General features: G+C 56.5%; 1 protein-coding gene across 1 annotated transcript in view; it reads right to left on the bottom strand.

Moving 5' to 3' along the window:
• Positions 1-24,157, bottom strand: part of GGT6 (gamma-glutamyltransferase 6) — a 70,380-nt gene that overhangs the window by 27,000 nt on the left and 19,223 nt on the right. The window contains exon 2 of the mRNA XM_075577944.1: positions 7,031-7,383. Within this exon, the coding sequence (XP_075434059.1) occupies positions 7,031-7,383 (353 nt within the window). The remainder of the gene's footprint in view (positions 1-7,030; positions 7,384-24,157) is intronic.

Below are 24,157 nucleotides of genomic sequence, written 5' to 3'. Positions count from 1 at the left end.
ACACCATAAGCTCAATAGACGGCAAAGTGAACATGCCCCTTCCCACACTCATCGAGTGCAACCACATGGCCACAAACAGGGACGATATTCCCACACCAGACGTGGCACTCCATTACCCCCACCTCAAAGGAATAGCCAACCACATCCGGCCGATAGAACCAGGCGCCAAGATCCTGCTGCTGCTCGGTAGGGACATCATGAGGGTACATAAAGTCCGTAAACAGCATAACGGACCCGACAACGTGCCATACGCCCAAAGACTTGACCTAGGATGGGTGATAGTGGGCAACTCGTGCACCAACAAAGAGCACGGGCAAGACTATGTTGATGCCCGCAGAACGGTGGTGACCGAATGTGGACACACATCTCTCTCTGAACCATGTCTTGGCCATCTCCAAGTGACCGAAGGGCCAAGTGAAGAGAAAAGACAAGGTCTTACCCCTGAGACCAACAAAGACATCCTCACGCCGATGGGACGCGACAATGGCTTAGGATGCTCAGCAGTCCAGACAGTCCAGACAGCCAAGGATGATGAGTCGATTCCACCGAAGGAACAGAGTAACCTCCCAAAGGTGACCGACAAAGGGATCGTCCAAAAAACAACAAACAATCAGACAATACTCCCGCGAGCAATGGCACAACTAAGACGTACAGTTGTTCCTCTCCACAGAGTATCAAGCAACAGAGCAACTAACTGCCACGGCTGGCATAGCCGCAAAAGATTGCGCCCCACTGTTGAAGCCACAGTGTCAAAAGGACTGTCCTCTCACACATCCAAAAGGAGACAGCCACAGAGACATTTCATAAAGGGTTTTACTAGGGCAAAAGAGACTGTTCTTCGTTACATCCGGGGAGACAATAACCTCCCGATGGCAGTCAACAAAGAAACACAAAAGCGTTTCACCAAACTATGCGGAGATGTTCTCGTGCAAGAGAAATGTACCGATGAACTACGGTGCACAGTGTTCCAGACAACAAGGGACGATGACAAGCAAACACCATCAAGGGAAGATAGAGGATTCCCGAAGTTAACAGTCAAGGAACTCTCTAAAGACGGACTAAGCAGTTGGGTGACTCCGCTACCAGTCCATTCACCAAAAAGATGCCTCCTGAACAATAGAGAACCTGTCATCTCTAGGCTCACTTCGCTCCGCCGCAACCCACAAAGGTAGCCGGAGACCAAAAGCAACTTTGTGGCCTTCATCCAGAAGATATTCTTTACCGGCCACGCAAAGCCAGCACCTCTAATGGAGGAAGGTGAAGAATGTCGGTACCTCCAATCACCTGGGTCCTACCACCCTCAGGAACCCTATCAAATCCGGGTAATGTTCAACACCAGCACTCAGCTTCAGGGAGTCTCTCTGAGAGACGCCCTCTTTACTGGACTAGATTCGACAACCAGTCTTCCAGAAGTGTTGTTCTGCTTCCGCAAGGAACCAAACGCCATCTCCTTCTGCCGAACACCAGGTGATAGAGTGACAAGCTACCACGACTGGCGCACTCACAAGGGGATGTGCTCTGTGGATAAAACTGCAGAGACAAAAGGACTGTTTTCTCACAAGGCTAAAAGGAAACAGTGCCAGAGACTCTTACAAAAGACATTGTGGTGCATCAAGCTAACCAAGAGCTGTGCAGCCACCCGGCTTCCCTTACTGGAAGGTTGGTCAAAGAACTTTGATGCCAGTGGTACCGGCCGGTATCACCTTGCTATGGGAATATGGACCTTTGCATTGTTATGTTATGTTTGCATTGCACATATGTTCCACATAGCCTGTCATATAGTGGTATCTACAGATACCAGACGGGGAGTGTCATGGAACAGGTATACCCCTGTCTACACTTCTGTTTCACCCCCCCTGTTTCCTCGCAGCCCTGCTTGTCAGCTTTTTAGTGCCAGCTGTATGTGTTTGGCTCTGCACACAAATACAGTGCCATTTCCCCTCACCCAGCAGCTTGCTGTATTAAAGATGCAACATTATTGATACATGTTGTAGCTCCCCTAGACACTCCTGTGAGTTGTCATGGCAGCCTCAGCCTTGCTCTCTAATGGGCTAGTCTGCTTTCTCCCCCTCTATTCTGCCCACAGATGGTCTGTCCCCAGACTATCTTACTGCCCAGCATACATTGCTTTTTCCTTTTCCACCATTGCTCTGGACTCGTGAGTACCTCGCTGTAACCCCTGTAATGGTGCTGCAGGATTATCTTTTCACCTCCCTTTACTACTAAGCACACACACAGAGATTTAGACCTACACCTCTACACAAGAGACTGTATTTACCTGCTTTCCCCAAAATAAAGTAAGAAAAGAAACAGACCTTGTCGTGCTTGGAAAAGAGGGCGAGTTGACACTATCTGAGCTAAGTCATCACCACGTGACCCTCTGGCTTCCAGAATACAGCGGGATGTTAGGGTGTATAGGGAGAGGTATTAGCAGCGGGGTGTTAGGGTGTATAGGGAGAGGTATTAGCAGCGGGATGTTAGGGTGTATAGGGAGAGGTATTAGCAGCGGGGTATTGGGGTGTATAGGGAGAAGTATTAGCAGCAGGATGTTAGGGTGTATAGGGAGAGGTATTAGCAGCGGGATGTTAGGGTGTATAGGGAGAGGTATTAGCAGCGGGGTGTTAGGGTGTATAGGGAGAGGTATTAGCAGCGGGGTGTTAGGGTGTATAGGGAGAGGTATTAGCAGCGGGATGTTAGGATGTATAGGGAGAGGTATTAGCAGCAGGGTGTTAGGGTGTATAGGGAGAGGTATTAGCAGCGGGATGTTAGGGTGTATAGGGAGAGGTATTAGCAGCAGGGTGTTAGGGTGTACGGGGAGAGGTATTAGCAGTGGGATGTTAGGGTGTATAGGGAGAGGTATTAGCAGCGGGATGTTAGGGTGTATAGGGAGAGGTATTAGCAGCAGGGTGTTAGGGTGTATAGGGAGAGGTATTAGCAGCAGGATGTTAGGGTGTATAGGGAGAGGTATTAGCAGCGGGGTATTGGGGTGTATAGGGAGAAGTATTAGCAGCGGGATGTTAGGGTGTATAGTGAGAGGTATTAGCAGCGGGATGTTAGGGTGTATAGGGAGAGGTATTAGCAGTGGGATGTTAGGGTGTATAGGGAGAAGTATTAGCAGCGGGGTGTTAGGATATATAGGGAGAGGTATTAGCAGCGGGATGTTAGGGTGTATAGGGAGAGGTATTAGCAGCGGGATGTTAGGGTGTATAGGGAGAGGTATTAGCAGCGGGGTGTTAGGGTGTATAGGGAGAAGTATTAGCAGCGGGATGTTAGGGTGTATAGGGAGAGGTATTAGCAGCGGGATGTTAGGGTGTATAGGGAGAGGTATTAGCAGCGGGGTGTTAGGGTGTATAGGGAGAGGTATTAGCAGCGGGGTGTTAGGGTGTATAGGGAGAGGTATTAGCAGCGGGGTGTTAGGGTGTATAGGGAGAGGTATTAGCAGCGGGGTGTTAGGGTGTATAGGGAGAGGTATTAGCAGCGGGGTGTTAGGGTGTATAGGGAGAGGTATAAGCAGCGGGATGTTAGGGTGTATAGGGAGAGGTATTAGCAGCTGGGTGTTAGGGTGTATAGGGAGAGGTATTAGTAGCAGGGTGTATAGGGAGAGGTATTAGCAGCGGGATGTTAGGGTGTATAGGGAGGGGTATTAGCAGCGGGGTGTTAGGGTGTATAGGGAGAGGTATTAGCAGTGGGATGTTAGGGTGTATAGGGAGAGGTATTAGCAGCGGGGTGTTAGGGTGTATAGGGAGAGGTATTAGCAGCGGGATGTTAGGGTGTATAGGGAGAGGTATTAGCAGCGGGATGTTAGGGTGTATAGGGAGAGGTATTAGCAGCGGGGTGTTAGGGTGTATAGGGAGAGGTATTAGCAGCGGGATGTTAGGGTGTATAGGGAGAGGTATTAGCAGCGGGATGTTAGGGTGTATAGGGAGAGGTATTAGCAGCGGGGTGTTAGGTTGTATAGGGAGAGGTATTAGCAGCAGGGTGTTAGGGTGTATAGGGAGAGGTATTAGCAGCAGGATGTTAGGGTGTATAGGGAGAGGTATTAGCAGCAGGATGTTAGGGTGTATAGGGAGAGGTTTTAGCAGCGGGATGTTAGGGTGTATAGGGAGAGGTATTAGCAGCGGGGTGTTAGGGTGTATAGGGAGGGGTATTAGCAGCAGGATGTTAGGGTGTATAGGGAGAGGTATTAGCAGCAGGGTGTTAGGGTGTATAGGGAGAGGTATTAGCAGTGGGATGTTAGGGTGTATAGGTAGAGGTATTAGCAGCAGGGTGTTAGGGTGTATAGGGAGAGGTATTAGCAGCGGGATATCAGGGTGTATAGGGAGAGGTATTAGCAGCGGGATGTCAGGGTGTATAAGTAGAGATATGAGATGTGTAGGGGTTATATATGAGATATATGGGTGATATGTGAAAAATAGAGGATATATGAGAGATATGTAGGGGGTATATATGAGTGGTGGGGGAAGCGTGTATATGAGAGGTGCGCAGGAAGTATATATATATATGAGTGGTGGGGGAAGCGTGTATATGAGAGGTGCGCAGGAAGTATATATATATATGAGTGGTGGGGGAAGCGTGTATATGAGAGGTGCGCAGGAAGTATATATATATATATATATATGAGTGGTGGGGGAAGCGTGTATATGAGAGGTGCGCAGGGGGTATATATGAGTGGTGGGGGGAAGCGTGTATATGAGGTTGCGCAGGGGGTATATATGAGTGGTGGGGGGAAGCGTGTATATGAGAGGTGCGCAGGGGGTATATATGAGTGGTGGGGGGAAGCGTGTATATGAGAGGTGCGCAGGGGGTATATATGAGTGGTGGGGGGAAGCGTGTATATGAGAGGTGCGCAGGGGGTATATATGAGTGGTGGGGGGAAGCGTGTATATGAGAGGTGCGCAGGGGGTATATATGAGTGGTGGGGGGAAGCGTGTATATGAGAGGTGCGCAGGGGGTATATATGAGTGGTGGGGGGAAGCGTGTATATGAGAGGTGCGCAGGGGGTATATATGAGTGGTGGGGGGAAGCGTGTATATGAGAGGTGCGCAGGGGGTATATATGAGTGGTGGGGGAAGCGTGTATATGAGAGGTGCGCAGGGGGTATATATGAGTGGTGGGGGAAGCGTGTATATGAGAGGTGCGCAGGGGGTATATATGAGTGGTGGGGGGAAGCGTGTATATGAGAGGTGCGCAGGGGGTATATATGAGTGGTGGGGGGAAGCGTGTATATGAGAGGTGCGCAGGGGGTATATATGAGTGGTGGGGGGAAGCGTGTATATGAGAGGTGCGCAGGGGGTATATATGAGTGGTGGGGGGGAAGCGTGTATATGAGAGGTGCGCAGGGGGTATATATGAGTGGTGGGGGGAAGCGTGTATATGAGAGGTGCGCAGGGGGTATATATGAGTGGTGGGGGGAAGCGTGTATATGAGAGGTGCGCAGGGGGTATATATGAGTGGTGGGGGAAGCGTGTATATGAGAGGTGCGCAGGGGGTATATATGAGTGGTGGGAGAAGCGTGTATATGAGAGGTGCGCAGGGGGTATATATGAGTGGTGGGGGAAGCGTGTATATGAGAGGTGCGCAGGGGGTATATATGAGTGGTGGGGGAAGCGTGTATATGAGAGGTGCGCAGGGGGTATATATGAGTGGTGGGGGAAGCGTGTATATGGGGTGCGCAGGGGGTATATATGAGTGGTGGGGGAAGCGTGTATATGGGGTGCGCAGGGGGTATATATGAGTGGTGGGGGAAGCGTGTATATGGGGTGCGCAGGGGGTATATATGAGTGGTGGGGGAAGCGTGTATATGGGGTGCGCAGGGGGTATATATGAGTGGTGGGGGAAGCGTGTATATGGGGTGCGCAGGGGGTATATATGAGTGGTGGGGGAAGCGTGTATATGGGGTGCGCAGGGGGTATATATGAGTGGTGGGGGAAGCGTGTATATGGGGTGCGCAGGGGGTATATATGAGTGATGGGGGAAGCGTGTATATGGGGTGCTCAGGGGGTATATATGAGTGGTGGGGGAAGCGTGTATATGGGGTGCGCAGGGGGTATGAGTGGTGGGGGAAGCGTGTATATGGGGTGCGCAGGGGGTATATATGTGTGGTACGGGAAGCGTGTATATGGGGTGCGCAGGGGGTATATGAGTGGTGGGGGAAGCGTGTATATGGGGTGCGCAGGGGGTATGAGTGGTGGGGGAAGCGTGTATATGGGGTGCGCAGGGGGTATATATGTGTGGTGGGGGAAGCGTGTATATGGTGTGCGCAGGGGGTATATATGAGTGGTGGGGGAAGCGTGTATATGGGGTGCGCAGGGGGTATATATGAGTGATGGGGAAGCGTGTATATGGGGTGCGCAGGGGGTATATATGAATGGTGGGGGAAGCGTGTATATGGGGTGCGCAGGGGGTATATATGAGTGATGGGGGAAGCGTGTATATGGGGTGCGCAGGGGGTATATATGAGTGGTGGGGGAAGCGTGTATATGGGGTGCGCAGGGGGTATATATGAGTGATGGGGAAGCGTGTATATGGGGTGCGCAGGGGGTATATATGAGTGGTGGGGGAAGAGTGTATATGGGGTGCGCAGGGGGTATATATGAGTGATGGGGGAAGCGTGTATATGGGGTGCGCAGGGGGTATATATGAGTGGTGGGGGAAGCGTGTATATGGGGTGCGCAGGGGGTATATATGAGTGGTGGGGGAAGCGTGTATATGGGGTGCGCAGGGGGTATATATGAGTGATGGGGAAGCGTGTATATGGGGTGCGCAGGGGGTATATATGAGTGGTGGGGGAAGCGTGTATATGGGGTGCGCAGGGGGTATATATGAGTGGTTGGGGAAGCGTGTATATGGGGTGCGCAGGGGTATATATGAGTGGTGGAGGAGAAGCATGTATATGGGGTGCGTAGGGGGTATATTGTTTGACGCATGTGGAGGGTTTGTATAGATGAAGCCCTCTATGGATGTTCCTATCAATGCCACACATTCACACAGCCCACGTGCAGTAACCACGTCTTTCTCACAGGTGTCTCACCAGAGTCAGTGACCACTGCGGCATGGTGGTAGATGCCGTCACCGTGGTTGTGGCTTGCAGGTTCAGACTGTCCCATGTCTCCGTGGTGGTGACTGGTTTGCCGTTCCTCGGGAGTGGATCCTTCTGCTTCCTGCTCTCCGTGGTGATGGTGCTGCGGGGGACCTGTCCACGTGAAGTTCCACGCCGGATCGTCGGAGCCGGGACGTCTCTTGGGCGTGCTGGGAGGCTCCAGGCTCCCGTACTTCAGTTCATACAGGACGAAGCCCAGAGACACGGCGAGGAGGAGCACGGAGGAGAAGATCCGGAGGCAGGTCTCACGGTTCCGCGCCTGGATCACCGCCCGGGAGGAGCGCCTGGTGAAAGAGACGGAACCAGTGCAGGCCATAAAACTCAGGGAACGCCACAAACACCACGCGCAATTCTGCCCCGTGGACCGGCTCATTTACACGTGGCTAGCACGCCACTTCCGGCCACGATGAGCAGAAGTCATTTGTAGGGTGACTGTTGCAGGGTACATGCAACTACACACGTGGGTTTCTTGACCAGGCTGTTTTATTTTGCCTTGAAAAATTTACAGCACACAAAACAAAAATAGCTCTTTTTCAGCAACAAACGAAAATGGCTTTTCCTTCAGCAAACCAAACAAAACAGTTTCTCTTTAGCAGACAGTTTATATATATGCAGTTACCCTTTTTCTATGCAGGGGACAGACAGTTCACAGTTTCACTACTTTGCTACTCAGACCTTGTTTTCAGGAATCACTTTAGCAGCAGCTTACTCCTCTCTCATCAACAGCAAACTCCATGTGTCTACAGCCTGGGTTTTAACACACCTTGATTAGGCAGCTGGGATCCAACTAATTGTCCTGAGGTTCCCAGCTGAAGTTAACCTAGTCAGTGCTGCACTGCAGACTAGACATAGGTTTTCCAGGCATATAACTGGTGGCTTTTATTTACCCTGTCACAGTGACCTTATAATGAAACCACCAGCTTCCAAATACAAACACATCCTCTACCCCAGGAGAAGCCAACGACAGTCCTCAAGGCCACCAACAGGTCAGGTTTTCAGAATATCCCTGCTTCAGCACAAGTGGTGCTGTCTTCGACCGAGCCACTGATTGACCCACCTGTGCTGAAGCAGAGATATCTTGAGGACCTGACCTCTTGGTGGTCCTTGAGGACTGGTGTTGGCCGCCCCTGATTTACCCCCTCCACGTGAGCCTGTCCCAGTCTGATTTACCCCCTCCATGTGAGCCTGTCCCAGTCTGGATTTACCCCCACCACTCATATATACCCCCTGCGCACCTCTCATATACACGCTTCCCCCACCACTCATATATACCCCCTGCGCACCTCTCATATACACGCTTCCCCCCACCACTCATATATACCCCCTGCGCACCTTCTCATATACACGCTTCCCCCACCACTCATATATACCCCCTGCGCACCTCTCATATACACGCTTCTCCCTACCACTCATATATACCCCCTGCGCACCTCTCATATACACACTTCCCCCACCACTCATATATATCCCTGCGCACCTCTCATATACACGCTTCCCCCACCACTCATATATACCCCCTGCGCACCTCTCATATACACGCTTCCCCCCACCACTCATATATACCCCCTGCGCACCTCTCATATACACGCTTCCCCCACCACTCATATATACCCCCTGCGCACCTCTCATATACACGCTTCCCCCACCACTCATATATACCCCCTGCGCACCTCTCATATACACGCTTCCCCCCACCACTCATATATACCCCCTGCGCACCTCTCATATACACGCTTCCTCCACCACTCATATATACCCCCTGCGCACCTCTCATATAAACGCTTCCCCCACCACTCGTATATACCCCCTGCGCACCCCATATACACGCTTCCCCCACCACTCCTATATACCCCCTGCGCACCTCATATACACGCTTCCCCCTCCACTCATATATACCCCCTGCGCACCTCTCATATACACGCTTCCCCCCACCACTCATATATACCCCCTGCGCACCTCTCATATACACGCTTCCTCCACCACTCATATATACCCCCTGCGCACCTCTCATATACACGCTTCCCCCACCACTCGTATATACCCCCTGCGCACCCCATATACACGCTTCCCCCACCACTCCTATATACCCCCTGCGCACCCCATATACACGCTTCCCCCACCACTCATATATACCCCCTGCGCACCTCATATACACGCTTCCCCCACCACTCATATATACCCCCTGCGCACCACTCATATACACGCTTCCCCCACCACTCATATATACCCCCTGCGCACCTCTCATATACACGCTTCCCCCACCACTCGTATATACCCCCTGCGCACCTCATATACACGCTTCCCCCACCACTCATATATACCCCCTCACACCTTTCATATACACACTTCCCCCACCACTCATATATACCCCCTGCGCACCTCTCATATACACGCTTCCCCCACCACTCATATATACCCCCTGCGCACCTCTCATATACACGCTTCCCCCACCACTCATATATACCCCCTGCGCACCTCTCATATACACGCTTCCCCCACCACTCATATATACCCCCTGCGCACCCCATATACACACTTCCCCCACCACTCATATATACCCCCTGCGCACCTCTCATATACACGCTTCCCCCACCACTCATATATACCCCCTGCGCACCTCTCATATACACGCTTCCCCCACCACTCATATATACCCCCTGCGCACCTCATATACACGCTTCCCCCACCACTCGTATATACCCCCTGCGCACCTCATATACACGCTTCCCCCACCACTCATATATACCCCCTGCGCACCCCATATACACCCTTCCCCCACCACTCATATATACCACCTGCGCACCCCATATACACGCTTCACCCACCACTCATATATACCCCCTGCGCACCTCTCATATACACACTTCCCCCACCACTCATATATACCCCCTGCGCACCCCATATACACGCTTCCCCCACCACTCATATATACCCCCTGCGCACCCCATATACACGCTTCCCCCACCACTCATATATACCCCCTGCGCACCTCTCATATACACGCTTCCCCCACCTCTCATATATACCCCCTGCGCACCTCTCATATACACGCTTCCCCCACCACTCATATATACTCCCTGCGCACCCCATATACACGCTTCCCCCACCACTCATATATACCCCCTGCGCACCTCTCATATACACGCTTCCCCCCACCACTCATATATACCCCCTGCGCACCTCTCATATACACACTTCCCCCACCACTCATATATACCCCCTGCGCACCCCATATACACGCTTCCCCCACCACTCATATATACCCCCTGCGCACCTCTCATATACACGCTTCCCCCACCTCTCATATATACCCCCTGCGCACCTCTCATATACACGCTTCCCCCACCACTCATATATACTCCCTGCGCACCTCTCATATACACGCTTCCCCCCACCACTCATATATACCCCCTGCACACCTCTCATATACACACTTCCCCCCACCACTCATATATACCCCCTGCGCACCTCTCATATACCCGCTTCCCCCACCACTCATATATACCCCCTGCGCACCTCTCATATACACGCTTCCCCCACCACTCATATATACCCCCTGCACACCTCTCATATACACACTTCCCCCCACCACTCATATATACCCCCTGCGCACCTCTCATATACACGCTTCCCCCACCACTCATATATACCCCCTGCGCACCTGTCATATACCCGCTTCCCCCACCACTCATATATACCCCCTGCGCACCTCTCATATACACGCTTCCCCCACCTCTCATATATACCCCCTGCGCACCTCTCATATACACGCTTCCCCCTCCACTCATATATACCCCCTGCGCACCTCTCATATACACGCTTCCCCCACCACTCATATATACCCCCTGCGCACCTCTCATATACACGCTTCCCCAACCACTCATATATACCCCCTGTGCACCTCTCATATACATGCTTCCCCAACCACTCATATATACCCCCTGCGCACCTCTCATATACACGCTTCCCCCCACCACTCACATATACCCCCTTCGCACCTCTCATATACACGCTTCCCCCACCACACATATATACCCCCTGCACACCTCTCAAATACACGCTTCCCCCACCACTCATATATACCCCCTGCGCACCTCTCATATACACACTTCCCCCACCACTCATATATACCCCCTGCGCACCTCTCATATATACGCTTCTCCCCACCACTCATATATACTCCCTGCGCACCTCTCATATACACGCTTCCCCCACCTCTCATATATACCCCCTGCGCACCTCTCATATACACGCTTCCCCCACCACTCATATATACTCCCTGCGCACCCCATATACACGCTTCCCCCACCACTCATATATACCCCCTGCGCACCTCTCATATACACGCTTCCCCCCACCACTCATATATACCCCCTGCGCACCTCTCATATACACACTTCCCCCACCACTCATATATACCCCCTGCGCACCCCATATACACGCTTCCCCCACCACTCATATATACCCCCTGCGCACCTCTCATATACACGCTTCCCCCACCTCTCATATATACCCCCTGCGCACCTCTCATATACACGCTTCCCCCACCACTCATATATACTCCCTGCGCACCTCTCATATACACGCTTCCCCCCACCACTCCTATATACCCCCTGCACACCTCTCATATACACACTTCCCCCCCACCACTCATATATACCCCCTGCGCACCTCTCATATACCCGCTTCCCCCACCACTCATATATACCCCCTGCGCACCTCTCATATACACGCTTCCCCCCACCACTCATATATACCCCCTGCACACCTCTCATATACACACTTCCCCCCACCACTCATATATACCCCCTGCGCACCTCTCATATACACGCTTCCCCCACCACTCATATATACCCCCTGCGCACCTCCTATATACCCGCTTCCCCCACCACTCATATATACCCCCTGCGCACCTCTCATATACACGCTTCCCCCACATCTCATATGTACCCCCTGCGCACCTCTCATATACACGCTTCCCCCTCCACTCATATATACCCCCTGCGCACCTCTCATATACACGCTTCCCCCACCACTCATATATACCCCCTGCGCACCTCTCATATACACGCTTCCCCAACCACTCATATATACCCCCTGCGCACCTCTCATATACATGCTTCCCCAACCACTCATATATACCCCCTGCGCACCTCTCATATACACGCTTCCCCCCACCACTCACATATACCCCCTGCGCACCTCTCATATACACGCTTCCCCCACATCTCATATATACCCCCTGCGCACCTCTCATATACACGCTTCCCCCTCCACTCATATATACCCCCTGCGCACCTCTCATATACACGCTTCCCCCACTACACATATATACCCCCTGCACACCTCTCATATACACGCTTCCCCCACCACTCATATATACCCCCTGCGCACCTCTCATATACACGCTTCCCCCACCACTCATATATACCCCCTGCGCACCTCTCATATACACGCTTCTCCCCACCACTCATATATACTCCCTGCGCACCTCTCATATACACGCTTCCCCCCACCACTCATATATAACCCCTGCACACCTCTCATATACACGCTTCCCCCCACTCATATATACCCCCTGCGCATGTGATTTATCCCCATGCCCCATGTTACCTTTCTGGACTGTGCTGAAGCAGGGAAACATGGTGGCGAGTTGTGTAACTGCTTCCTAGGGAGGATTTTGTCCGGAGGTCTGTGTCATCATGTCCCCCGGAATCTGACCCGATTCCCGGATACATTTTTGGGGGTGGCCAGCAAGTCTGGTCCCCTTCTACTAGGCACAATCCGACAACACTTTTACTGTAAACCCCCCCCAAAAAACTCACACCCTGTGAATCTCCCCTGGTTAGCACTCCTGGAAAGGCAAAAAACACATAAATCTTGTATTACATTACAGTGCACATGCCATAACTGGGTCCAAGAGCTGATACTTCAAACTCCCCAATATGGCTCAGAGGTAACCAGCCGGGCACAATACCTTTATTAGTGGCCTGGTTACCCCTGGCCGACACCTGATAAAGAACTCTGTGCAGTTTGAAACGTTGTGTGCCACTAAAAGAATACATTTATTTTCTGCAAATCCGAAGTGCCCTGGATCTTCTACTTACTTTGACCTTCTCAAGCTGGACACATGAACAAAGTTACACCCCATTAGCTGAAGGACCTATGTAGCCCCACTCCCTTTGGGCTCCTCGCCAGAGCTCCGACGGGAGCAAATATTTCAGGGCGCCGCCATCTTGCCTTTGCGCACGCATGCGCAGTATCTTCTCCTAGTGCGGCGGCCATTACAAATAGCATGCATGCACAGAAGGTCGCGCAAGCGGCAGCCAATAGGGGAAAGGCTCTGTAGGGACTAAATCTGAGCCTCTAGGGCAGTAGTCATGTGACGGCTAGCAACCAATCGCGCGGCCGGATTCCCCTGCTTGCAGATAGATAAATTTGGCGCGCTGGGACCACGCTGTCAGTCGGTACTGGGACAGGATAGGGGTAAGAGGTATGTGCAGGGGACTGTGACTCCTGCACTAGGCCAGACATTCCCCTAGGCCCCAGCTCCTACACCAAGATTGTGACTGCTTCAGGGACAGGCCTTGAGTTTAGGGACACTGCCCCATTAGCTGCTTGAGTTTAGGGACACAGCTGCAACGCTGTACAACCCTGAGGATTGTGATCTGGGACCAGATCACTCTGCAAGGGATAAAGACTATCCATACGTGGGACACTCCAGCTGGATCCCACCCACGCGGAGGCAGATGACACCGCTGGATCGGCGGATCCCATTGGTCTCCCAGTCAGCGCGCCCGGGTGCTGGAGCACTAAGTGCACCAACCAATAACACACACCATAGTGGCAGCGCTGACCACATATAGGGGTGGGGGTTAGACACTTGTGGACACCAGGGTGGTTGGGTGCCCGAGGGCTCCGTCAGGTACTGTGGACACGGTGTGGGGTAACACGCTGGTGGGGAAGGCCGTGCGAGGCTGTATGGTTAGCTGTAACCAGTAGTATTGTTATCATTGTCTGTCATTGCATATATGCCCAACAGTAAAGCGCTATTGTTTTATTGCATCCGTGTGTGTTGTACATATATGGTCCTGCACGGGGTTATCCCGCATAGCTGGGATCCCGCGCAGGCGGAGGCGCTGTCACATATCGAATCAGGTACACCCCAGGCTCTCCGCGGCGGAGGTTCAGGTCTCCTGCGAGCCGCAGGTAACGCATACACACACCGTACACGCCTTATCTCCCAGGGGGTGGGGGAAGCGCGCTACACCTATAGATCACTAACTCTGCCACACCTATAGACTACTAACTCTGCCACACCTCAGGCTGACACCGTTACCCAGAAGGGATCTTTAGCTCAGGAAGGCTTCCTTTCCCAGGATCACTATATAGAGTTAGACTTTAATATACAGCCCCACACACGCTGCTGGCCTATGAGATACAGGAGAATGGCTGAGTGTCCCCCGGAGAGGTCCCAGACAGGATCAGTATCACTATATAGAGTTAGACTTTAATATACAGCCCCACACACGCTGCTGGCCTATGAGATACAGGAGAATGGCTCAGTGTCCCCCCGGAGAGGTCCCAGACAGGATCAGGATCACTATATAGAGTTGGACTTTAATATACAGCCCCACACACGCTGCTGGCCTATGAGATACGGTAGAATGGCTCAGTGTCCCCCCGGGGAGGTCCCAGACAGGATCAGTATCACTATATAGAGTTAGACTTTAATATACAGCCCCACACACGCTGCTGGCCTATGAGATACAGGAGAATGGCTGAGTGTCCCCCCCGGAGAGGTCCCAGACAGGATCAGTATCACTATATAGAGTTAGACTTTAATATACAGCCCACACACGCTGCTGGCCTATGAGATACAGGAGAATGGCTGAGTGTCCCCCCGGGGAGGTCCCAGACAGGATCAGTATCACTATATAGAGTTAGACTTTAATATACAGCCCCACACACGCTGCTGGCCTATGAGATACGGTAGAATGGCTCAGTGTCCCCCCGGAGAGGTCCCAGACAGGATCAGGATCACTATATAGAGTTAGACTTTAATATACAGCCCCACACACGCTGCTGGCCTATGAGATACAGGAGAATGGCTGAGTGTCCCCCCGGGGAGGTCCCAGACAGGATCAGTATCACTATATAGAGTTAGACTTTAATATACAGCCCCACACACGCTGCTGGCCTATGAGATACAGGAGAATGGCTGAGTGTCCCCCCGGAGAGGTCCCAGACAGGATCACTATATAGAGTTAGACTTTAATATACAGCCCCACACACGCTGCTGGCCTATGAGATACAGGAGAATGGCTGAGTGTCCCCCGGAGAGGTCCCAGACAGGATCAGGATCACTATATAGAGTTAGACTTTAATATACAGCCCCACACACGCTGCTGGCCTATGAGATACGGTAGAATGGCTGAGTGTCCCCCGGAGAGGTCCCAGACAGGATCAGGATCACTATATAGAGTTAGACTTTAATATACAGCCCCACACACGCTGCTGGCCTATGAGATACAGGAGAATGGCTGAGTGTCCCCCGGAGAGGTCCCAGACAGGATCAGGATCACTATATAGAGTTAGACTTTAATATACAGCCCCACACACGCTGCTGGCCTATGAGATACGGTAGAATGGCTCAGTGTCCCCCCGGGGAGGTCCCAGACAGGATCAGTATCACTATATAGAGTTAGACTTTAATATACAGCCCACACACGCTGCTGGCCTATGAGATACAGGAGAAGGGCTCAGTGTCCCCCCGGGGAGGTCCCAGACAGGATCAGGATCACTATATAGAGTTAGACTTTAATATACAGCCCCACACACGCTGCTGGCCTATGAGATACGGTAGAATGGCTGAGTGTCCCCCCGGAGAGGTCCCAGACAGGATCAGGATCACTATATAGAGTTAGACTTTAATATACAGCCCCACACACGCTGCTGGCCTATGAGATACGGTAGAATGGCTGAGTGTCCCCCGGAGAGGTCCCAGACAGGATCAGGATCACTATATAGAGTTAGACTTTAATATACAGCCCACACACGCTGCTGGCCTATGAGATACAGGAGAATGGCTGAGTGTCCCCCGGAGAGGTCCCAGACAGGATCAGGATCACTATATAGAGTTAGACTTTAATATACAGCCCCACACACGCTGCTGGCCTATGAGATACGGTAGAATGGCTGAGTGTCCCCCGGAGAGGTCCCAGACAGGATCAGGATCACTATATAGAGTTAGACTTTAATATACAGCCCCACACACGCTGCTGGCCTATGAGATACAGGAGAATGGCTGAGTGTCCCCCCCGGAGAGGTCCCAGACAGGATCAGTATCACTATATAGAGTTAGACTTTAATATACAGCCCCACACACGCTGCTGGCCTATGAGATACAGGAGAATGGCTCAGTGTCCCCCGGAGAGGTCCCAGACAGGATCAGGATCACTATATAGAGTTGGACTTTAATATACAGCCCCACACACGCTGCTGGCCTATGAGATACGGTAGAATGGCTGAGTGTCCCCCCGGGGAGGTCCCAGACAGGATCAGTATCACTATATAGAGTTAGACTTTAATATACAGCCCCACACACGCTGCTGGCCTATGAGATACAGGAGAATGGCTCAGTGTCCCCCCGGAGAGGTCCCAGACAGGATCAGGATCACTATATAGAGTTAGACTTTAATATACAGCCCCACACACGCTGCTGGCCTATGAGATACAGGAGAATGGCTGAGTGTCCCCCGGGGAGGTCCCAGACAGGATCAGTATCACTATATAGAGTTAGTCTTTAATATACAGCCCCACACACGCTGCTGGCCTATGAGATACGGGAGAACGGCTGAGTGTCCCCCGGAGAGGTCCCAGACAGGATCAGGATCACTATATAGAGTTAGACTTTAATATACAGCCCCACACACGCTGCTGGCCTATGAGATACAGGAGAATGGCTGAGTGTCCCCCGGAGAGGTCCCAGACAGGATCAGGATCACTATATAGAGTTAGACTTTAATATACAGCCCCACACACGCTGCTGGCCTATGAGATACGGTAGAATGGCTGAGTGTCCCCCCGGAGAGGTCCCAGACAGGATCAGGATCACTATATAGAGTTAGACTTTAATATACAGCCCACACACGCTGCTGGCCTATGAGATACAGGAGAATGGCTCAGTGTCCCCCCGGAGAGGTCCCAGACAGGATCAGTATCACTATATAGAGTTAGACTTTAATATACAGCCCCACACATGCTTCTGGCCTATGAGATACAGGAGAATGGCTCAGTGTCCCCCCGGAGAGGTCCCAGACAGGATCAGGATCACTATATAGAGTTAGACTTTAATATACAGCCCCACACACGCTGCTGGCCTATGAGATACGGTAGAATGGCTGAGTGTCCCCCGGAGAGGTCCCAGACAGGATCAGTATCACTATATAGAGTTAGACTTTAATATACAGCCCCACACACGCTGCTGGCCTATGAGATACAGGAGAACGGCTCAGTGTCCCCCCGGGGAGGTCCCAGACAGGATCAGTATCACTATATAGAGTTAGACTTTAATATACAGCCCACACACGCTGCTGGCCTATGAGATACAGGAGAATGGCTGAGTGTCCCCCCGGGGAGGTCCCAGACAGGATCAGGATCACTATATAGAGTTAGACTTTAATATACAGCCCCACACACGCTGCTGGCCTATGAGATACAGGAGAATGGCTGAGTGTCCCCCCGGGGAGGTCCCAGACAGGATCAGGATCACTATATAGAGTTAGACTTTAATATACAGCCCCACACACGCTGCTGGCCTATGAGATACAGGAGAATGGCTCAGTGTCCCCCCGGGGAGGTCCCAGACAGGATCAGGATCACTATATAGAGTTAGACTTTAATATACAGCCCCACACACGCTGCTGGCCTATGAGATACAGGAGAATGGCTGAGTGTCCCCCGGAGAGGTCCCAGACAGGATCAGTATCACTATATAGAGTTAGACTTTAATATACAGCCCCACACACGCTGCTGGCCTATGAGATACAGGAGAATGGCTCAGTGTCCCCCCGGAGAGGTCCCAGACAGGATCAGGATCACTATATAGAGTTAGACTTTAATATACAGCCCCACACACGCTGCTGGCCTATGAGATACAGGAGAATGGCTGAGTGTCCCCCCGGGGAGGTCCCAGACAGGATCAGGATCACTATATAGAGTTAGACTTTAATATACAGCCCCACACACGCTGCTGGCCTATGAGATACAGGAGAATGGCTGAGTGTCCCCCGGAGAGGTCCCAGACAGGATCAGGATCACTATATAGAGTTAGACTTTAATATACAGCCCCACACACGCTGCTGGCCTATGAGATACAGGAGAATGGCTGAGTGTCCCCCGGAGAGGTCCCAGACAGGATCACCCTGTTCCTCTAGTTTATCTGCAGTCTGAGAGTCGGTTGATTTAGTAACAGTACATTTTGGGTTTACTCCACCTCCCCATGTAAGATACCGCAGGACTATTACTGTCTGACCTCCTCTGAGGCATTTTCCCGCTCCGCCTCCACTCAAAGTCTCCTCCTCACCACCACCCTATTCTGGCATTTGCCATTGTCTACCTCCAGCAGCACAGCAATGACCTTTCAATGGAAGCCAGCGGGAGCCAGGTCTCTGTGCCACAGCCAGCGGGAGCCGGGTCTCTGTGCCACAGCCAGCGGAAGGCGGGTCTCTGTGCCAGGGCCAGCGGGAGGCGGGTCGCTGTGCCAGGGACAGCGGGAGGCGGGTCGCTGTGCCACGGCCAGCGGGAGGCGGGTCTCTGTGCCACGGCCAGCGGGAGGCGGGTCTCTGTGCCACGGCCAGCTGGAGGCGGGTCTCTGTGCCACGGCCAGCGGGAGGCGGGTCTCTGTGCCACGGCCAGCGGGAGGCGGGTCTCTGTGCCACGGCTAGCGGGAGGCGGGTCTCTGTGCCACGGCTAGCGGGAGGCGGGTCTCTGTGCCACGGCCAGCGGGAGGCGGGTCTCTGTGCCACGGCCAGCGGGAGGCGGGTCTCTGTGCCACGGCCAGCGGGAGGCGGGTCCCAGCGGGAGGCGGGTCTCTGTGCCACAGCCAGCGGGAGGCGGGTCTCTGTGCCACAGCCAGCGGGAGGCGGGTCTCTGTGCCACAGCCAGCGGGAGGCGGGTCTCTGTGCCACAGACAGCGGGAGGCAGGTCTCTGTGCCACAGCCAGCGGGAGGCGGGTCTCTGTGCCACAGCCAGCGGGAGGCGGGTCTCTGTGCCACAGCCAGCGGGAGGCGGGTCTCTGTGCCACAGCCAGCGGGAGGCGGGTCTCTGTGCCACAGACAGCGGGAGGCGGGTCTCTGTGCCACAGCCAGCGGGAGGCGGTACTCTGTGCAAAAGCCAGCGGGAGGCGAGTCTCTGTGCCACGGCCAGCGGGAGGCGGGTCTCTGTGCCACGGCCAGCGGGAGGCGGGTCTCTGTGCCACGGCCAGCGGGAGGCGGGTCTCTGTGCCACGGCCAGCGGGAGGCGGGTCTCTGTGCCACGGCCAGCGGGAGGCGGGTCTCTGTGCCACGGCCAGCGGGAGGTGGGTCTCTGTGCCACGGCCAGCGGGAGGCGGGTCTCTGTGCCACGGCCAGCGGGAGGCGGGTCTCTGTGCCACGGCCAGCGGGAGGCGGGTCTCTGTGCCACGGCCAGCGGGAGGCGGGTCTCTGTGCCACGGCCAGCGGGTCTCTGTGCCACGGCCAGCGGGAGGCGGGTCTCTGTGCCACAGCCAGCGGGAGGCGGGTCTCTGTGCCACAGCCAGCGGGAGGCGGGTCTCTGTGCCACAGCCAGCGGGAGGCGGGTCTCTGTGCCACAGCCAGCGGGAGGCGGGTCTCTGTGCCACAGCCAGCGGGAGGCGGGTCTCTGTGCCACGGCCAGCGGGAGGCGGGTCTCTGTGCCACGGCCAGCGGGAGGCGGGTCTCTGTGCCACGGCCAGCGGGAGGCGGGTCTCTGTGCCACGGCCAGCGGGAGGCGGGTCTCTGTGCCACGGCCAGCGGGAGGCGGGTCTCTGTGCCACGGCCAGCGGGAGGCGGGTCTCTGTGCCACGGCCAGCGGGAGGCGGGTCTCTGTGCCACGGCCAGCGGGAGACGGGTCTCTGTGCCACGGCCAGCGGGAGGTGGGTCTCTGTGCCACGGCCAGCGGGTCTCTGTGCCACGGCCAGCGGGAGGCGGGTCTCTGTGCCACAGCCAGCGGGAGGCGGGTCTCTGTGCCACAGCCAGCGGGAGGCGGGTCTCTGTGCCACAGCCAGCGGGAGGCGGGTCTCTGTGCCACAGCCAGCGGGAGGCGGGTCTCTGTGCCACAGCCAGCGGGAGGCGGGTCTCTGTGCCACAGCCAGCGGGAGGCGGGTCTCTGTGCCACAGCCAGCGGGAGGCGGGTCTCTGTGCCACAGCCAGCGGGAGGCGGGTCTCTGTGCCACAGCCAGCGGGAGGCGGGTCTCTGTGCCACAGCCAGCGGGAGGCGGGTCTCTGTGCCACAGCCAGCGGGAGGCGAGTCTCTGTGCCACAGCCAGCGGGAGGCGGGTCTCTGTGCCACAGACAGCGGGAGGCGGGTCTCTGTGCAACAGCCAGCGGGAGGCGGGTCTCTGTGCCACAGCCAGCGGGAGGCGGGTCTCTGTGCCACAGCCAGCGGGAGGCGGGTCTCTGTGCCACAGCCAGCGGGAGGCGGGTCTCTGTGCCACAGCCAGCGGGAGGCGGGTCTCTGTGCCACAGCCAGCGGGAGGCGGGTCTCTGTGCCACAGCCAGCGGGAGGCGGTACTCTGTGCAACAGCCAGCGGGAGACGAGTCTCTGTGCCACAGCCAGCGGGAGGCGGGTCTCTGTGCCACAGCCAGCGGGAGGCGGGTCTCTGTGCCACAGCCAGCGGGAGGCGGGTCTCTGTGCCACAGCCAGCGGGAGGCGGGTCTCTGTGCCACAGCCAGCGAGAGGCGGGTCTCTGTGCCACAGCCAGCGGGAGGCGGGTCGGTGTGCCACAGCCAGCGGGAGGCGGGTCTCTGTGCCACAGCCAGCGGGAGGCGGGTCTCTGTGCCACAGCCAGCGGGAGGCGGGTCTCTGTGCCACAGCCAGCGAGAGGCGGGTCTCTGTGCCACAGCCAGCGGGAGGCGGGTCGGTGTGCCACAGCCAGCGGGAGGCGGGTCTCTGTGCCACAGCCAGCGGGAGGCGGGTCTCTGTGCCACAGCCAGCGGGAGGCGGGTCTCTGTGCCACAGCCAGCGGGAGGCGGGTCTCTGTGCCACAGCCAGCGGGAGGCGGGTCTCTGTGCCACAGACAGCGGGAGGCGGGTCTCTGTACCACAGCCAGCGAGAGGCGGGTCTCTGTACCACAGCCAGCGAGAGGCGGATCTCTGTGCCACAGCCAGCGGGAGGCGGGTCTCTGTGCCACAGCCAGCGGGAGGCGGGTCTCTGTGCCACAGCCAGCGGGAGGCGGTACTCTGTGCCACAGCCAGCGGGAGGCGAGTCTCTGTGCCACAGCCAGCGGGAGGCGGGTCTCTGTGCCACAGCCAGCGAGAGGCGGGTCTCTGTGCCACAGCCAGCGGGAGGCGGGTCTCTGTGCCACAGCCAGCGAGAGGCGGGTCTCTGTGCCACAGCCAGCGAGAGGCGGGTCTCTGTGCCACAGCCAGCGAGAGGCGGGTCTCTGTGCCACAGCCAGCGGGAGGCGGGTCGGTGTGCCACAGCCAGCGGGAGGCGGGTCTCTGTGCCACAGCCAGCGGGAGGCGGGTCTCTGTGCCACAGCCAGCGGGAGGCGGGTCTCTGTGCCACAGCCAGCGGGAGGCGGGTCTCTGTGCCACAGCCAGCGGGAGGCGGGTCTCTGTGCCACAGCCAGCGGGAGGCGGGTCTCTGTGCCACAGCCAGCGGGAGGCGGGTCTCTGTGCCACAGCCAGCGGGAGGCGGGTCTCTGTGCCACAGCCAGCGGGAGGCGGGTCTCTGTGCCACAGCCAGCGGGAGGCGGGTCTCTGTGCCACAGCCAGCGGGAGGCGGGTCTCTGTGCCACAGCCAGCGGGAGGCGGGTCTCTGTGCCACAGCCAGCGGGAGGCGGGTCTCTGTGCCACAGCCAGCGAGAGGCGGGTCTCTGTGCCACAGCCAGCGGGAGGCGGGTCGGTGTGCCACAGCCAGCGGGAGGCGGGTCTCTGTGCCACAGCCAGCGGGAGGCGGGTCTCTGTGCCACAGCCAGCGGGAGGCGGGTCTCTGTGCCACAGCCAGCGGGAGGCGGGTCTCTGTGCCACAGCCAGCAGGAGGCGGGTCTCTGTGCCACAGACAGCGGGAGGCGGGTCTCTGTACCACAGCCAGCGAGAGGCGGGTCTCTGTACCACAGCCAGCGAGAGGCGGGTCTCTGTGCCACAGCCAGCGGGAGGCGGGTCTCTGTGCCACAGCCAGCGGGAGGCGGGTCTCTGTGCCACAGCCAGCGGGAGGCGGTACTCTGTGCAACAGCCAGCGGGAGGCGAGTCTCTGTGCCACAGCCAGCGGGAGGCGGGTCTCTGTGCCACAGCCAGCGAGAGGCGGGTCTCTGTGCCACAGCCAGCGGGAGGCGGGTCTCTGTGCCACAGCCAGCGAGAGGCGGGTCTCTGTGCCACAGCCAGCGAGAGGCGGGTCTCTGTGCCACAGCCAGCGAGAGGCGGGTCTCTGTGCCACAGCCAGCGGGAGGCGGGTCGGTGTGCCACAGCCAGCGGGAGGCGGGTCTCTGTGCCACAGCCAGCGGGAGGCGGGTCTCTGTGCCACAGCCAGCGGGAGGCGGGTCTCTGTGCCACAGCCAGCGGGAGGCGGGTCTCTGTGCCACAGCCAGCGGGAGGCGGGTCTCTGTGCCACAGCCAGCGGGAGGCGGGTCTCTGTGCCACAGCCAGCGGGAGGCGGGTCTCTGTGCCACAGCCAGCGGGAGGCGGGTCTCTGTGCCACAGCCAGCGGGAGGCGGGTCTCTGTGCCACAGCCAGCGAGAGGCGGGTCTCTGTGCCACAGCCAGCGGGAGGCGGGTCGGTGTGCCACAGCCAGCGGGAGGCGGGTCTCTGTGCCACAGCCAGCGGGAGGCGGGTCTCTGTGCCACAGCCAGCGGGAGGCGGGTCTCTGTGCCACAGCCAGCGGGAGGCGGGTCTCTGTGCCACAGCCAGCGGGAGGCGGGTCTCTGTGCCACAGCCAGCGGGAGGCGGGTCTCTGTGCCACAGCCAGCGGGAGGCGGGTCTCTGTGCCACAGCCAGCGGGAGGCGGGTCTCTGTGCCACAGCCAGCGGGAGGCGGGTCTCTGTGCCACAGCCAGCGGGAGGCGGGTCTCTGTGCCACAGCCAGCGGGAGGCGGGTCTCTGTGCCACAGCCAGCGGGAGGCGGGTCTCTGTGCCACAGCCAGCGGGAGGCGGGTCTCTGTGCCACAGCCAGCGGGAGGCGGGTCTCTGTGCCACAGCCAGCGGGAGGCGGGTCTCTGTGCCACAGCCAGCGGGAGGCGGGTCTCTGTGCCACAGCCAGCGGGAGGCGGGTCTCTGTGCCACAGCCAGCGGGAGGCGGGTCTCTGTGCCACAGCCAGCGGGAGGCGGGTCTCTGTGCCACAGCCAGCGGGAGGCGGGTCTCTGTGCCACAGCCAGCGGGAGGCGGGTCTCTGTGCCACAGCCAGCGGGAGGCGGGTCTCTGTGCCACAGCCAGCGGGAGGCGGGTCTCTGTGCCACAGCCAGCGGGAGGCGGGTCTCTGTGCCACAGCCAGCGGGAGGCGGGTCTCTGTGCCACAGCCAGCGGGAGGCGGGTCTCTGTGCCACAGCCAGCGGGAGGCGGGTCTCTGTGCCACAGCCAGCGGGAGGCGGGTCTCTGTGCCACAGCCAGCGGGAGGCGGGTCGCTGTGCCACAGCCAGCGGGAGGCGGGTCGCTGTGCCACAGCCAGCGGGAGGCGGGTCTCTGTGCCACAGCCAGCGGGAGGCGGGTCTCTGTGCCACAGCCAGCGGGAGGCGGGTCTCTGTGCCACAGCCAGCGGGAGGCGGGTCTCTGTGCCACAGCCAGCGGGAGGCGGGTCTCTGTGCCACAGCCAGCGGGAGGCGGGTCTCTGTGCCACAGCCAGCGG

Source organism: Ascaphus truei, chromosome 1 (genome assembly GCF_040206685.1).
Source record: "Ascaphus truei isolate aAscTru1 chromosome 1, aAscTru1.hap1, whole genome shotgun sequence".
Taxonomy (NCBI): domain Eukaryota; kingdom Metazoa; phylum Chordata; class Amphibia; order Anura; family Ascaphidae; genus Ascaphus; species Ascaphus truei.
This window is presented reverse-complemented; position numbering and strand designations above follow the sequence as displayed.